The sequence below is a fragment of the Micromys minutus genome, assembly GCF_963924665.1.
Source record: "Micromys minutus genome assembly, chromosome: 5".
NCBI classification, from domain to species: domain Eukaryota; kingdom Metazoa; phylum Chordata; class Mammalia; order Rodentia; family Muridae; genus Micromys; species Micromys minutus.
This window is the reverse complement of record NC_137974.1, coordinates 2,028,331-2,044,568: the sequence shown is the minus strand read 5'-3', so window position 1 is coordinate 2,044,568 and position 16,238 is coordinate 2,028,331. Positions and strand designations below refer to the sequence as shown.

The following is a 16,238-nucleotide window of genomic DNA, read 5'->3' as shown; positions in this document are numbered from 1 at the left end:
TGAATGGTGATTCTCAGTGTGGCTTGTATGCTAGAGTTCACCCAGAAGGATGCTTTCCTGAAGAGAAGGAAATGACTTCAGATCAAATGTGGATTGTGTTTTAAGCTCCTGGGTTATTCTAGTTTGCAGCCACACCAATCTAAAGACAGGAACTTTTTATAGTTGTCTGCCATCTGTTGAGAAGGGAATAGGGTTCTGTAATGGCACCAGGAGGCAAAATCTAGTAAAGTTAAGATGTATCTAATTGTCTTTGTTACCATCTCTACCCTTTTGTTCTGGGTTTAATTAAGGGCTTTTTATCTAGTGTTTGGTGATAAAGAAGAAAAGCTAACTGGAAAGCACTCATTGAATAATAAGGTTGTTACATAAAACCTTCAGGTGACACCCTCTTCCTCAGAACTAGGAAGAAATGTTATGTTTATACATAGTCCTTTCCTTCCGTCAGCCAGCCAGCCACTAGTCTCAAGAACTAAAGTTGTTGAGCTTTGAGTTTTTCAAAGTTAGGTGCATAAATTTTTAATTTTGTTCATTAAAATAGATGCCTGTGGGACTATATATATATATATAAGGGAGTTTCGGCACTATCTCCCTGCCATAGTTTAATATAAGAATACTATATGCCTGTCCTTTTGAATTTGCATCCTAGGGACTGGGCTGCTCTAAAGAATTACTTTTCTCCCAAGAGATGATGGCACACTAATCAGAAATAGAAGCCTTGACAGAGAGGAAAGTAATCTTTCATAGGATTTAAAGTGCAAACCCTGATAGTCAAGGCTGTCACCGTCACCTCAGAAGCTGGGATCAAAGCCTCACAAAGACTGCCTTGACAAAGCAATCAGTAGTTCTGCACACAACAGTCTAGACATTTACAGACATCTGAATTACAGTAGTTTAATTGGCAGTGGGTGGCATTTATAATTATTTCGGTGATTAAGGTTTCTGTGGCAGCAATTGAGCGCGTCTATACTTCATCCACTGTAGACTTTCAGCTTGCAGTTACGTTTTAATCTTGAGTAACTTGTTTTCTTGAGAAATTTAATTTTATCTGATAGATGTGGGGAATATAAACATACTGGAGACTAAGCTTAAAGCACTGAGCTGACATTTGTCTCTAACAGTTGTTATGTTATCCCGGCTGCTAATGAGCTGGCTGCGTAGCATTCCTCTAAATTTACCAAGTTCATCAATGAGAAGCTCAAGGAAAAGAAGCAGCGCTACCTCAAAGTGGTCTTCTAGGTACTGTGGTTCACAGTATTAGCAGTTTGTTTATATGGCCTTATTTATAGTGTTAAATTGAGTAAAATACTAAGGGTACCATTTTTATACTTTGTGGATTAAAAAAAGAGCAGTTACTTCAAGGCCTTAGCTCTGCCAGAGCACGGGCTTTGATTTCCAGTATCCGAGGTGGGTTCATAGCTCTTTTTATAACTCCAGGCACACTCGACGCACAGATACACATTCATACAAAACACCTGTGTTTTACTGTAAAAAAGTAATAAAGTACTGATAGCTTGAGGCACTCGGTCTCTTTACTGTGCCGTGGGCACTGGAATGACTTGGCTGACACCACTACAGAGGAGAGTGTGTATTATGAACCTGTCTTAGACATTACCAAAGCAGATTTAGCCAATTTATTTTAAAGCAGTCTTTCTGTAAGTCATCCGTAGTATGCACTCCAGGAACAGTAAGGGTTCTGTTATCCTTGAATGTAGGGTTAGATTCCTGTACTTAGAAGCTCTCTGATGAGGACTGATATTTTCATTTTCATCGTTGCTGCTTTGGATGCCTGTGTTTTCAGATTTGGTTTGAGGATTGGGGTTTGCTTTGTTTTAAGCATGTAGCTCTTAATCTCCTGTAGCTGAGGATGACCTTCATCTGCTAAGGTTGAGGGGTGAGCAGCCCTGCCCTGTATGCATGTCCCTTTACTGTAAAAAAAAAAAGGTAAAGCACCAGGTGTTATGGCACCCAACTTTATCCTAACACTCCGGAGGCAGATCTCAGGTGGATCTCTGAGTTTAAGGCTAGCCTGGTCTACAGAGTAAGTTTTCCAGGACAGCCAGAGCTACAAAGAGAAACCCTATCTCGGGAAAAAAAAAAAAAAAAAGGGTGTGGTGGTACATGATTATAAACCTAGTGCATATTTGGGGTGAGAACATGCCAAACAGGAAATTTTTTTATCTAGATAATATTTGGTTATTTTCCTTCAAATTAGCACTTAATTTATCATAATTTAATTGACTTTAGTGTTGACTTGAACTTTTGTTATCTATTCTAAAAATCTTACCTCTGAATCAAACCTTTCTGGCTTGATAAATTGGGAAAAAAACTACATAAAGATTTATCTATCTCACCGTGTCCAAATAGAATATGGGCCACCTTGCTTTACTGACAGGACTATGAAATCCTTTCCCTCCTGCTCTGTGGCGTCTCCTTCCCTTCCTGAGCTGGGCTTCTCCTTTCCCCTCCCAGCATAGGTTAAAGCTGGGATGGGCATGTTACAGTGCTCAGGCTCTGGGCTGGAGCCTGGCTGCTCATGCTCTTCCCCAGTGTGCTTATTCGCTTACTTCCGCCTTTTAGAGCCAGAGAAAGCATGTATTGTGGGTGTTTTCTTTACATGGTGTCCCTTTCCCCACTTTTGCATGCATTTTTTTCTTTTGCTACTGAGCCAAGCATTCTACCTCTATTCCCAGTCCTTCTGTGATTTTGTAATTTGAGATAGTCCTGCTAAATTGCCAGAGCTTGTCCTTGAACTTTTGATCTTGTCTCGGCCCCAGAGTGCCTGGGATTACAGGCCTGCTTCCCCGAGAATCTCAAGCCTGGCTGCACTGTATTTCTCCACAAAGGCTCCATCCCTGTCATGCAGTGAGGTTTCTGTCTCCATTGTGAGCTCGTCCTAAGAAGTTGAGAGAACATAACAGGCTTTAGTGCCTCAGTCTGGAGTTTACACCATGGTTGAGTGTTAACTCTGAAGTTCACGTGCACTTCTGAAGCTGCTCCTCACGCTGTGTGCCTTGCTCTCTGCTGGCTTCTCCCAGGCCACCCAGGCTTTAGTTTCCCAGGGGGGCTTTGAGACTGACCTTCCTCCAGCAAATCACTCTACCTTTCCATTAAAAGTAACAACAACAACAATAAATTTAACCAACTGAAATGCATAAATAGAAGTTGTATATTTTCTCTTTTGTATGTGTGTGAGTACATGAGTGTGCACACGCGCATGTGCAAGCACTTATTTGTGGAGGCCATGGAACCATAAAATACTTTCTTACCTATTCTTTTTCTTCCTTTGAGACAAGGTTTCTCACTGGCATGGAAGGTATCTGCCTTCCCAACACTGGGATTATGAGCACTTACCACTGCGTCTGTCTGTTTTCCTGCATTCTGGGGGTGGAACTCATACCCTCATGCATTTGCTAACTGAACTATCTTCCCAATTTTCAGTGCAAAGATAATTTTCTACAAATGATTAGTACCAAGATGATAACAATGAGATTGAACTACTTTTCAAATTTTCATAACATTCTTTAATTTTACAGAACACCAGGTTTCATTACAACATTTCACAAATGTCTGACATACATTGATCATTTCAAGCCCCTGTTAACACACCCTCTCCCCCTCACAGCTCCCCTTCATCTGCTGTCAAGCTCTCCCATGGTTGTGTATTATCTCTAGTTTTCTTTAGATTGTTGTTGTTATTGTTACTACTACTACAAGTTGTCATAGTGTGACTATTCCTATGATGAAAAACCATAAACAAAGCAAGTTGGGGAGAAAAGCATTTATTTAGTTTATATTTCCATATTACTGTTCATTGTTGAAGGAAGTCCGTACAGGAACTCACACAGGGCAGAATCCTGGAAGCAGAAGCTGATGCAGAGCCATGGAGGGGTGCTGCTTACTGACTTGCTCAACCTGCTTCATTATAGAACCCAGAACCACCAGCCCCGGGATGGCCTCACCCACAGTGGGCTGGGCCCTTCCCCATCAATCACTGATTAACAAAATGTATTATAGCCAGATCTTATGGAGACATTTTCTCAGTTTAAGTTCCCTTTCAGATAACTCTAGCTTAAGGTCAAGTTGACACAAAACTAATGTGTATGGTTATGTGTGTGTGTATACATACTAATGTGTATGGTTGTGTGTGCATACACACATACTAGCTGCTGAGTCCATCTAATGTTGCAGATATTTATACACTGACAGCTTGGAATTGGGTAACCACTTAGATCCTCTCTGGGGAAGATGTAATTCTCCTCTCCACAAGCATCAGTTGCTGTGGCTCTTAGAGGCGGGACTTTCTGAAATTCCCCCATTCATGTTGCATGCCAACCAGTATTATTATTCAGGTCTTGTTTAGGCAGCAGTAGTGTTGCAGTTTGATGGGCACAGCTTCTCTGTCACATACAGAAGATACTATCTCACATCAGATGTCCTTCCTGATGTGTGGCTTTTAACAGTCTTCCCACACCCTCTTCTGCCATGTCCCTGGGTTGTGTGTAAATGTATCTGTAGGTGGTGGGCCTCACACGGTCGGTTCTTGTCTTTTTGTAATGGTCTCCATCTGCCTCAAAGAGAAGCTTCTCTTGGGAGGGCCGAGAGTTGCTTCCAAAGCTGATGTGTGTGAAGATGTGTAATGCTGTGATGATTATACACAAAAAGTGGTCCTAATGTCCTGATTTTATTTGAATAAGAGGTATTTTACCTTTTATGTTAAAAGTTAGAAAATATTATCTGTGTAAACTTGGAGGACACCTGATTTGAGAGAAAATGAACATGTAGAAAGGATGAATTGCTGGCATCAGCGCTGAGTGAATCTGCCTTTCTTGTGTCCAAACCTCCTTCGGTGCGCACTTGGGAAGCAGCAGCATGGGTGAGGTGCGGAGCTGGCGCTGGAACAAGCCTGTGTCCAAAGCTCCTAGAGCTGTTGCCTAGCACACGCGGTCAATTCATGAAAGTATCTTACTGTATCTTGATTATTCAAAAACAAAGGAACTGCATGTTAGTTTCTGGGCTAACCAGGAAGAAACCCTCCCTGGGGAGAAATGAATGTGTTACATAAAGCTTCACCGGAGACTGAAAGTGGTTTATGGACCAGTGTTACAACTTTCTAGAGTCTGAAAGGTAATAGGAGTCCTGGGGCAAAATGTAGTTTTCAGGTGACTAAGACCTGTTCCAAATGATTTATTTCCAGGTGTTGAGTTGATACCTGTTTATTTTGTTTTGCCTGTAGATTGAATATGAAAGGAAGAAGAAAGAAGATGGAAAGCGGGCTCGGGCTGACAAACAACACGTCCTAGACATGCTGTTCTCAGCCTTTGAGAAGCATCAGTATTATAACCTTAAGGACTTGGTGGACATCACAAAGCAACCTGTGGTATGTAGACATGTCTGCTGACCTTTGAGTATGTCACACTTTATGAGCATGTCACCAGTGAGGAGAGACGTGATTAAGTTTGCTTTCACTCTAATGACAGAGTTTATGCCAACACTCAGAAAGCAAATCTTAATTAATGTAGCCTTACCTTTTGAACATCCACTTCATTACTTTAGATATAAAATACAGCGTAAGAGCCATTAAAATGGCTGTTTGTAAAGACTCTCGGTTCAGGGCCTGATGATGCCTAGAGCGCACTGTGGAAGCCACTCCTGACAGTTGTCCTATCACTGCTACAGACACAGCCAGGCATTTACATGTGCAAGCGCGTTTGCACACGTAAGAGCTGGCTCAGGGGTTAAGAGACTAGTTGCTCTTCTAGAGGACTCGGATTTGATTCTTTGCACCCACCATTTTTAACATTAATCTGAGATCTGCTAAGCATTTTGCAATCTTTTTAATCTCTGCTAAAATGTCCATGATTCAGTGTTAGCGACTCAGCTAATGACCTAATTCTCTTTGGCAGCACAGCCTGAGAAACAGCCTCCATGCTAGATTAAATTTTTTTAAGGAGTAATTTGTTAACTAACTGTATTTCTTCTGGTTTTAATGAAGTTTAACTTTGTTGCTTTTATATGTAAATATGCCTACATGAAAGGCCATCCCAGACACTGACAGCAGATAATGCACTCCTACAGAATAAAACCCACACACGGAGTAGAGAGAGGGACACTCCAGTAATGGTAGAAAAGCAAGTTCCTAAACTCTTGTTCTTTGCATGGGGTATTGAGTTTGTTGGTTTCGCACTGAAGGAAAGGGGTATTAGAATGTCTGTCTGAGATACGGTGACTGCTCCTCATAACCTTAGTGCTCAGCGGCTCCAAACTCAGGCCCAGGGTGGGTCACGTTGAGCATATATGTGCTCTGTCCCCTGAATTGGTCCAGTTCAGACGGTTGTCTGTGGTCATTGCATTTCATTCTTTGTGTGGAGGTGTTTTGCCTTCATGTATGTCTGTGCCTGGGGTGGCCAGAAAAGGACACTGGAGGTCAGGAATTGAACCCTGGTCCTCTGAAAGAGCAGCCAGTGCTCTTAAACACTGGGCCAACCAACTCTCCACCCTGGTCAGATAATTATTATGTTGTGGTATTTAGTAATTTTTTGTACTAGATCTTCTTCACCAGTGATCTGGAGTGGACCTCATACAAAGTCAGGAGTGTAATACCCGCTGAACAGATGTTTGTGTGTGATTCAGCCCTTAGCTTCTCTTTAACTCTTTAAAATATGAAACATTTGGGGGTTGTAGAGATGGCTTAGGGGTTAGAGTGCTAGCTGCTCTTCCAATTCCCACTGCCACATGACAACATAGAACCATCTAGAACATAGGGGATCCAGTGCTCTTGTCTAGATTTCATGGGCACCAAGTACCCATGTAACGCATAGACACAGACAGACAGACCTGACAAACTGGCAGGCAGACCACTCATCTATAGGAAATAAAATAAAAATAATTTAAAAGGAATAATGAAAATAAAATATGAAGCATCAGGAAACCTGTCCTTTCTTCCCCAGCACTTGGTGACGTTTAGCATTTGCTGTGTTTTGTCTCATATTCCTCCATGTTTTATCTCATATCACATACAACGCTTCCTTTAAAACTGAACGCCATTGAGAAGATGAATGGCACCCTTTGAAGCATGACTGCCGAGGGAGCCTGAGACCTGACACTGGCGTCTCCCCTAGAGCACCAGCAGTGATTACAGCTGAGCCCTACCATTGGGCTCTGTCCTCCCGGGTACATTTGTCCTTCTGTGTGGGGGTGCACATGGAGAGGTTTGAGGATAGTTTGGGAAAATAGTTCTGTCCACCATGTAGGTTCAGTGGATCAAAACCGGGCCATTTTGCTGCAGGCACCTCTCCCACTGAGTCATCTTATCAGCCCCCCACCACCAGCAGTGCACCACCTGTTAATTCATGATAGACAGTTGGATAATTGGCATGCTTTTGATAGAGTGGGTTTGAGTACTGCCCAACAAACACTTGCTTCTTTGCAGAGTTGTTGTTTTATAATCAGCCAGTTACAGCCCTGTATCAGCATTTGGGTGGGGTTGGCCTAGGACTAGTGGTTTGTTTCCAGATTGGGCTAAGTAAAGATCTGAATAAATAGTAAAGATCTGCAGAGATGGCTCAGCACTTAAGAGCACTGGCTACTCTTCCAGAGAACCCAGATTCAACTCACAGCACCCACATGGCAGCTGACAACTTTAGCTCCAGGGGATCCAGTGCTCTCTTCTAGCTTCCAAGGTCTTCAGACACACTAGAAGAGGGCATCAGATTTCATTACAGATGGTTGTGAGCCACCATTGTGGTTGCTGGGATCTGAACTCAGGACCTCTGGAAGAACAGTCAGTGTTCTTAACCACTGAGCCATCTCTCCAGCTAAATAAATCTTTAAAAAATAAAATAAAAAGACTTGGCTGTATGTTTTCCGGTGGTTAAGGATTTCAACTATATATAATTTGTTGTTTTGGTCCCAAATTTAAACCATGAGAGTCCAAGTTTAGCTTTTTAAACATACAGGTAACTATTCCGATGCTGTCTTTAATACTGCCTTCAACCAAAGTTAAAGGAGCTGCTTCTAAGCCCAGCATTCTGGAGGCAGGGGCAGGAGGTGAGACTAGCAAAGACTCCCAGGGCTTTACACTGAGGCATTGTTTAAATAAAAAGAAAGTGAGCTTTATCTGAACCATTCAGACCTGTAAGGCATGTGCCACTGCCAGACAGATGAGACTTCTTAGTGCACAGGTATTAATGCAATAATTACCTGGTTTCTCAAGGGTTGAATAAAACGTAGAGTCAGGTAGGGTTTTTATCCTTTGACCATTCCATTACCTCTCTGTTGGCTGCTTAAGAGTTTTCAAAGGAAGAAATACAAGCGCTAGAAACCCAGAGAACACACAGGATGGGGGTGGGGCAGGCCCGAGCTGCACAGAAGCCCCCGTACCACCTTCCTCCCCTGCTCACACGTTATTCTGTCTGAAGTAGTGGGAGCATCTGGTCCTCTCTCACTGTTTACTCCTAATGTGCACTTCATTTCTTAATGAGCAAGCTTGTGCCTCAGTCACTAACTGCTGCATTAGTGAGTCCTTTGTTCTCCACACATCTCTGGAAGAATTCTATCTGTAACAAACACCCTTCCTCTTGTGGTACCCCATAATAAGACACACATTCCCCATATGCCACCTGGGGCACACATTCTGGGCACTTGGTTTAAGCTTATGGCCAGTGTGGTGACTAGATATCGAGGAGTCTCTGTAATAGCTATCGAGAGCATCGGTGATCTGCTCCGGTCAGAGCTGTTCTTAATCAAGTTCAGTTGATTTGTTACGTAAATACTGCTTCTCACTGGAATGTCTGACAAAATGCAGATCAGTCCTCTTAGGATGGCAGAGCTGGAAAAGAAAAAATGCGCTGGGTGGGCTAGGGTGGTAGTGAGTAGAGGAACTGAATCACTGGCTGCTTACACCTCGGCCTAGGCTTGTGCTGGTCAGGAAGTCCATGGGCCCATCCTGACGTCTTAGTCACAAATCCAGAGCCTGTCCTGATCCCCTGGCCTCTGTGCTCAGGTGCACTGGCACTTTGCTGTGCCGTTGGCTGCCTCCTACACATCCCTTAAGGAAGCACTGAGGCTGAACCAGTGTTAGAATGGTGTGCTGCACCATGGCCCACACACCGATGCTGACACGAAGCTCTACCTGTTTCCGCTGAGGTGGGGAAAGTGAGTTGGAAATTTGCTCGGTTTGTAAGTGCTGCTTCCGCACAGAGCTGCTGTCGGTTGAGATGATGTGGCACTGTCCTCAAAGGACACCTTGCAGGCAGGGGCTGTCCCTGTGCTCGCCTGTGCGTGTGCCATGTCTGCCCCGTCTGTTCTGCAAGGAAGACTCTTAGAGAAGACATAGTCAGTGCTGCAGTAAATACTGGGATGGATAACAAAGGGAACCAAGATTAACAATTTTCAGCCCTAAAACTGTTAATATTTCAGCTCCCAATTGACTGTCTCCAACATTGTTATGTGGTCAGACATGCGTACAACTTCGCTGCATACAACTACCACAGCTTTTCATAACTGACGTCATTCAGACTGAGCGTGCAGTTCACTCACTGTCCCTCAGACGTGGAGCTCACCTTGCCAGGCTCTGCTGCCCACTCTCTACCAAGTAGTGCGAGTGTCGGTGATTTCAGGGAGGCCTGGCTGTGCAGTTTAAGGTGAGAGATGTGGAAAGAGACAAGGCCCTGAAGTCAGTCTAAGCACAGAAAGAACCAAAAGTGGGTCATTACAGAAGCAGGGGAAGGGGGGGGCACTGTCATGGAATGCGGTTCTGTGGTGACCAGCTGCTGAAGACGGCTGTTCAAAAGTGACACTGAAACTAAAGTGGAAGGATGAAGGTCAGATCCAGGAGCAGGGTAACATCTCAGGGAGGAAGTGCTGAGCATGCAGACCCCAGAAGCAGGTAGAGAGGGATGGCAGATGGGGAAAAGGCAAGCTGGAGTGGATAGCCCTGAAGGAATTTAAGATCAGACTTGCAGGCCAGGAGGGACAGCTTTGAAACAGCTCGCTGTTGTCTATTGTGCTGGGTAGGTTTTTGTGTCAACTTGACACAAGCTAGAGTCATCTGAAAGGAGGGAGCCTCAATCAGAAAATCTCCGTAAGATCCGGGTGTAGGACATTTTCTTAATTAGTGATGGGGGAGGGCCAGCCCATTGTGGGAGGTGCCGTCCCTGAACTGGTGGCCCTGGGTTCTATAAGAGAGCAGGCTGAGCAAGGCATGGGAACGACCGTGAGCAGCACCCTCCATGGCCTCTGCATCAGCTCTGCCTCCAGGTCCTGCCCTGTGTGAGTTCCTGTCCTGACTTCCTCCACTGTTAGTCTAGTTAACCCCTTCCTCCCCAGCCTGCCTTTGGCCATGGTATTGCATTATAACAGTATTAACTCTAACTAGAATGTCTGGACATGTTCCCCTGCTGCTACCATGTCTTACTTTCGAAGCACTGCCTACTCCTTACTGAGCTGTTTGGTTGGAGTAAAGTGTCTTTAGTTGTGGTTTGAAACATCCTGAAAATGAAGGAAATTGAAAACAGCACCTGCAGAATTGTGGCCTGGTCAGGTCAGTAGCATGTGGTCATCTCACCCTCCTAGTAATAAGTTTGTGTGCTGTGTTACCTCAAAAGAAAGACGACTGCATGGAACAACCAGTTTGTACAGTGAGGGCTTTGTCCTCCTGGTTGGGTTGTAAGCCTAGCCTCTCATGACTAAACCAGCTCTCCGTCCCATTGAAGACTACCTTACCATTTTGTGGTGAGCACTCTTCTGGCTTTCCATCTTAAGATTTTTCCATTATAGATAGGTGCACACTTGAAGTTAGAGGAGCTGCTTTTCTCTGGGCTGCTAAAGTGCTCCTGGTGATTGTGGTTTGTGTTTGGACTCACTGCTGTGCATCCACAACTGTGTGATTGTTTGTGCAACAGGATCTTAGCAGCCTCACAATGAACAATTCTTTGGAATTTTACAAAGATGTCATTCTTGGCACCTAGACTGAGAATCATTTTCCATTTATGAATCCAGTTTAATTAGAAAGTAGTTTATGAACAGTGTCCCATTTTTCAAGTGTGATTTAAGATGGCAGATGGCAGACATGCACACTACCTGCTTGCCCAAGCCTTTATGCTCACTCATTCACACTCATGCCTTCAGCAAAGCCAACTGTAGAGGGTGTGGGCGGCAGGCAGGCCGGGTTCCCAGGCCTCAGTTTGTTGCTGCCACCTGCTGGGGCCTGTTTGCCCGAAGGCTGTCCAATAGGCAGATGCTGAGCATTCCCAGGACCTCACGGAGCTCTAGTTTCTCAGCTGTTGAATTTCTAGATAACTAGCCTGGTGGTAGGGTGCTAGTCTTTAATCCCAGCACTCAGGAGGTGGAGGCAGAGGCAGACTGCTCTGAGACCCAGGTCAGCCTGGTCTACAGAACAAGTCTCAGGAGAGCCAGAGCTACATAGTTTCTAGATGGCAGCCTGTCTGTGGGCTAAGGGGTTGTGCTGCCTTATTTCAGTTCAGCAGAGGTAGGGACTTGACTGTTCGGTAACATGTGGTACCCTGTTTTGTTTAGGATTCAGAGAATAAAGGATATCAAGGGTTCAGAAATCCCGGAGTGTCAGAGCTGTAACAGCCTCAAAGCAGATACCATGGATCTTCAGAATCAGCTAGGGACTTGGACAGAGAAAGGAAGAAAGCAGATTTGAGCTCAGTCTAGCAGCTTTAACGATACTGTTTCTCAAAAAGAACAAGGACAAGTTTGGGTCCAGTGGCACTTGGAGGCAGAGCCAGGGAGATCTCCACTAGTTTAGGGCAAGCCTGGTCTAGAGAGTTGCAGGCAGTGTAGGCTGTGTTATCAGACCCTATTTATAAAGAGAGAGGTCATAGTAGCAAACACCTTTAATCCCAGTGCTCTGAAAGCAGAGGCAGGTCAGTTTCTGAGTTTGAAGCTAGTTGGTTTTTACATAAGAGAATTTCTGGCCATCTGGGGTATAAACTCCTGCAGTGAGAGGAGCCATCTTAATATTATTACTAGTTCTTGGAAGCATATATTCAGTAGTTAGGTTGGGGGTTTTTTTTGTTTTTTGTTTCTTTTTTTTTTTTGTTTTTGGTGACAGAACACTTGTGAATAATTAGCTTTGTCTTCTAGAGGTTGCTGCCATTTGTATTGGTCAGTTTATAGTGAGCGCTTCAGTGGCTTTGGCAAACAGGCAGAGTTTTGTAGTACACTTAGCATAGTCTTAATTTCCATTTGGTGAGCAGGCTTTAGGGACATAAGAGAACGTAAGCTGAGCACAAGAAGCCTGCACCCTCACAGTTCTTAGCCTCCCCTGCTTTGGCAGGCTCAGGCAACACAAAGATAATGCCTTTCCTTACTCTGCGGGGGGGTGGGGGGGGTCTGAGACTTGGGTCAGATGGGGTGTGGCTCCCGGGTTTAACTGCACTCAGAGAACAGAGCCTTGTGGACTCTGGCAGTTGAGGCCTGTCCAACATAATGAGATCCTGTCTTTAAAGACAGACATTTTATAGAGGTGGAAATTCTAGATGCATGTCATATGCTTGCTTCTTAACTGTTATTCCCCATCCCTACAGTGTATGCATTTGTGTGGATGCTCATGACTGTTGATTGTAGTCGTGGACTGAGTCTAAGTCACTGAAGTCAAGAATTGAGTCAGTGTCGAGCAGACATTACAGCGTGTTTTCCTCTAGATTCCTCTCTTTTCAGGACTTCAGGCCTGTGACACGTGTGGTTGTGTGTTTAGTGAGGTATGCATTATAGAATCAGAAAAACTAGGGTTTTAAAGATGCTAGCTTTTGTTATTTGTGAGTATTTCGTGTATTTCATTTTAAGTATTGTTTTCTGCCTTAATTATCTCATCTGTGGAACTTTCTTTTGGTTTTGGTTTTTAGGGCTACCTGAAAGAAATCTTGAAAGAAATCGGCATTCAGAATGTAAAGGGAATTCACAAGAATACATGGGAGCTGAAGCCAGAGTACAGGCATTACCAGACGGAAGAGAAGAGCGACTGAGACGCTTGTGCTGAGCAGTTACAAGCAGGCCTGGGCCAGCCCAGCCTCCACGCCCACTGCCTCCCGACAGAACACAGCAATGGCTCTGATTCCTCTCAGTAAACTGTTAATGCTGGGATACAGGTTTCTTCCGTGGTTTTTGAAGAGAAAGATGTTTATGGACTAAGCTTGTGTTAGACCGTAGCATTCAGCAGGGATGCTGGCACAGACGTGCTGACACTCAGGACGCTGAGGCCAGGCTAGAGCGCACAGCAGGCCTCTCCCACAGAAGAGAGCTATGCTCTGGGAATTACAGTGCTTTGTTCTTACAGCAAGTGTAAATGGGATGATTTCTACAGGAAAATTGTATCTAAGGAACTAAGGTGAGAAAGGAGAAAGGTGGGAGGAGGGGCGTCAACTAAGAAACAAAGGAGCACACAGTCGAAGTTCCTTTTTCTGAAACTGAAGAGGGAGCTTGTCCCTTTCTGTAGAGGTGACATTTCTCCTTCAGACATACCTTAATAAAGAGATCTGTTCCCTTTGTTCTAGGTGGCAAGTTTTATCACTGGCTTATTTTACCCTGTGATACTGGAAAGAGAAACAGTCAAGACTCTAGATAGTTAATGTTCCGTTTAGAGAGCTGGCTCAGTGGTTATGGGTATGCGCTGCTCTTACAGGATATGACTTTGGTTCCCAACATCCAAGTCAGCTTCCTTCCCAGCTGTCTGTAACTCCAGCTCCAAGGTGCCCATGCCCTCTTCCGTCTCCAGGTTTTCACACATGCACGCCCATACATTCATACAAGCGCATAAATAGAAATAATTTTTGAAAAAAGTTCCTTAAAATAAAAATAGAAAATTAAGTACCTTTCCAACTTCAAGGTGTATCTCTAACCAGATGTAAGCTCCTTGGAGACCAGCTTTGGCCTGAATTCTGCTTCCCACCGTATAGTTAAGGCTTTGTCTCAGATCCTCCTGCCAACTACGTCGGGGCTGTCAGGTGATGCAGAAGCAAAGCTGGTACTGTTTCCTAGAGCATCAAAACGCTCTTCTCATAGTCCTTGGCTGAGTGTGGTTAGAAGCAGTACATGTGTGTGATGAGTTTCTTCAGGACGATGAGCGTCATGTGTTAGAGCAGTCTAAAATCACACCTTAATGTGAAAGATGCTCCAACAAAGTAAGTACAAAGAAAAGTCACTTAGATCACAAGCACATTTCATCCTCTGCTTCTGGATGCTTGAAGCCGAGCAATTCAGATGCCAAAAATAAAAAAATAAATACTGTGTAGTTAAGCAGGGAAAGAATTCATTATTAAGAGAAGCATCTTGCCACATTATTTGCTCTTGGTTGAGTGCAGTTCTTCTGAGAAAAATATCTCTGTCCTTCCCCTGGCAGTCCTGGTCACCACCCACCCTCAGCTTCTTACCTGCTGAATTCTGATGTCAGAGCCAAATGTGGTCTCCTCCTTTTTAAAATCTTCTATGTATTGTTTGGCAATTTCATGCATTTAGTCACTGACCACATCCACTCCAACTTTTGCTCCCTTCCACTTCCTGGTAACTGAAAGCTTAGTGTCCAGAAGCCCATGGGACGGTGTGAGAACAGAGCTGAGCATGCTGGGTACCTGCCATGTGTTTGATAAACTACACAGTATGTACCTTCCCACAGAACTTGCCATTTTGTTCTGAGAAGCTTTTCTGAAACACAAGGATCCTCCTCTGCTCAGAGTTTGCTTTATAGATGCCAGAAACATCACGATCTCATTAGTAGAGCATCCGGTTGGAAGTTACGCTGGACTTGTCCCTTGATGATCTTACCTCTGGGTTACCCTTTTGGTTTCTTGGTATCAGCCACAGCCATTCATCCAGTCAGTGAGAATATTCAGAAGCCTGACTTGACTTCCCATAAATATTCTGGAGCAGCTGGACTTTCTAGAAACAACACAGCCCTGGGGAGGAAACACAGAGTCAGGTTCACAGCGACAGAAAGTGGATGAGCAGAGCCTTCCTTCAGCACTGTTGGGTGTGCTCCTAAGGAGCCTTTGTTAACCGAATGGAAAGAAGAAAGGAAGGTGGGTTCAAGGGAGGTTTGATGGAATGGCAGCAGGCTGCCATGTGGGTCTTTGATGGTCTGCTACTAACTAGACATTCTCTAGATGGCCATACCCAGTACACAGCTGGGACATCAGTGGGTCCACAGTCAGCTCAGGGGGGACCTCCAAAGAGATCTCACTGTGGCACGGGCTTCAAAAGTAAACACTGCTCTTTCCACTGTGATGCTGAGGGGAGAGACCTTTTCAGTTATGTGTTTAACCAATAGGTTCTTCGTATAAAAGAGTTATATCAAAACTATAAAGAGATCTCTCAGAACCAATAACAAGACAAACTACATGGTTTTAAATGGGCAATAATGGAAACATGCATTTCCTGAAGGGTAGTAGCTCATGAAAAGCTGTCCAACAGTCAGTGGTCACTGGAGAAACAAAATTAAGACCACAGAACCATGCTCCGTGCCTGCTAGGTACATAAAGCTTTTCTGTGGAAACTTAACCATCAGGTGCTAGTGAGCAAGAGAGCAACCAGAACTCAGACACTGTCCATGGTTCTGTAGAATGATGCAGCTCTTAAAACACTATAGAAGCTTCTTACAGACTCAAACGTGCAAGCCTACAATCCTACTCCTAGGAGAAGATACATGTTTTAAAAGGTTTGCCAGGCATGGCAGTGCACACCTTCAGTCCCAGCACTTGAGAAGCAGAGACAAGCAGATCTATTGAGTTCCGAGACAGCCCAGTCTACAGAGCCAGTTCCAGGATAGCCAGGGCTACACAGAGAAACCCTGTCTGGGGTGGGGGTGTGGTGGAGTGGGTTTGAAGGAAGGGAAACCTAGAGCTTTAATCTTTAATCACCAGCCGAATAGTTACACGATTCCTGATACATACAGCTGGGTAGACCTCTGGTACTTTTGATATGACCGCCGACCGTCTACTTTCCATCTGGCACAAGGAGAGCCAAAGGGGAAAGAGCAGGCCTCTGTACAGGAGACATTCTGGGGCTACTACATAGACAAGGGAACTTTGGGTAATGAAAATGCTGGTTGCTTTCATGATATGATACGTATGAAAATTTGACCTTCACGTTTAAAAGAAGTCACATATGGTGACGTGCCCTGGAATCCCAGCACAAGGGTAAACTGAAGCAAGAGGACTGCACTTCCAGCTCAAGCCGTCCAGCAAGACCCTGCCAACAGCATTTAAGGGGCAGGGAGG

General features: G+C 44.4%; 1 protein-coding gene across 1 annotated transcript in view; it reads left to right on the top strand.

The window, feature by feature from the left end:
* Positions 1–13,471, top strand: part of GTF2F2 (general transcription factor IIF subunit 2) — a 96,161-nt gene extending 82,690 nt beyond the window's left edge. The window contains exons 7-8 of the mRNA XM_080916700.1: positions 5,234–5,377; positions 12,873–13,471. Of these exons, the coding sequence (XP_080772826.1) occupies positions 5,234–5,377; positions 12,873–12,992 (264 nt within the window). The 3' untranslated portion in view covers positions 12,993–13,471. The remainder of the gene's footprint in view (positions 1–5,233; positions 5,378–12,872) is intronic.
* Positions 13,472–16,238: the final 2,767 nt, after the last annotated feature.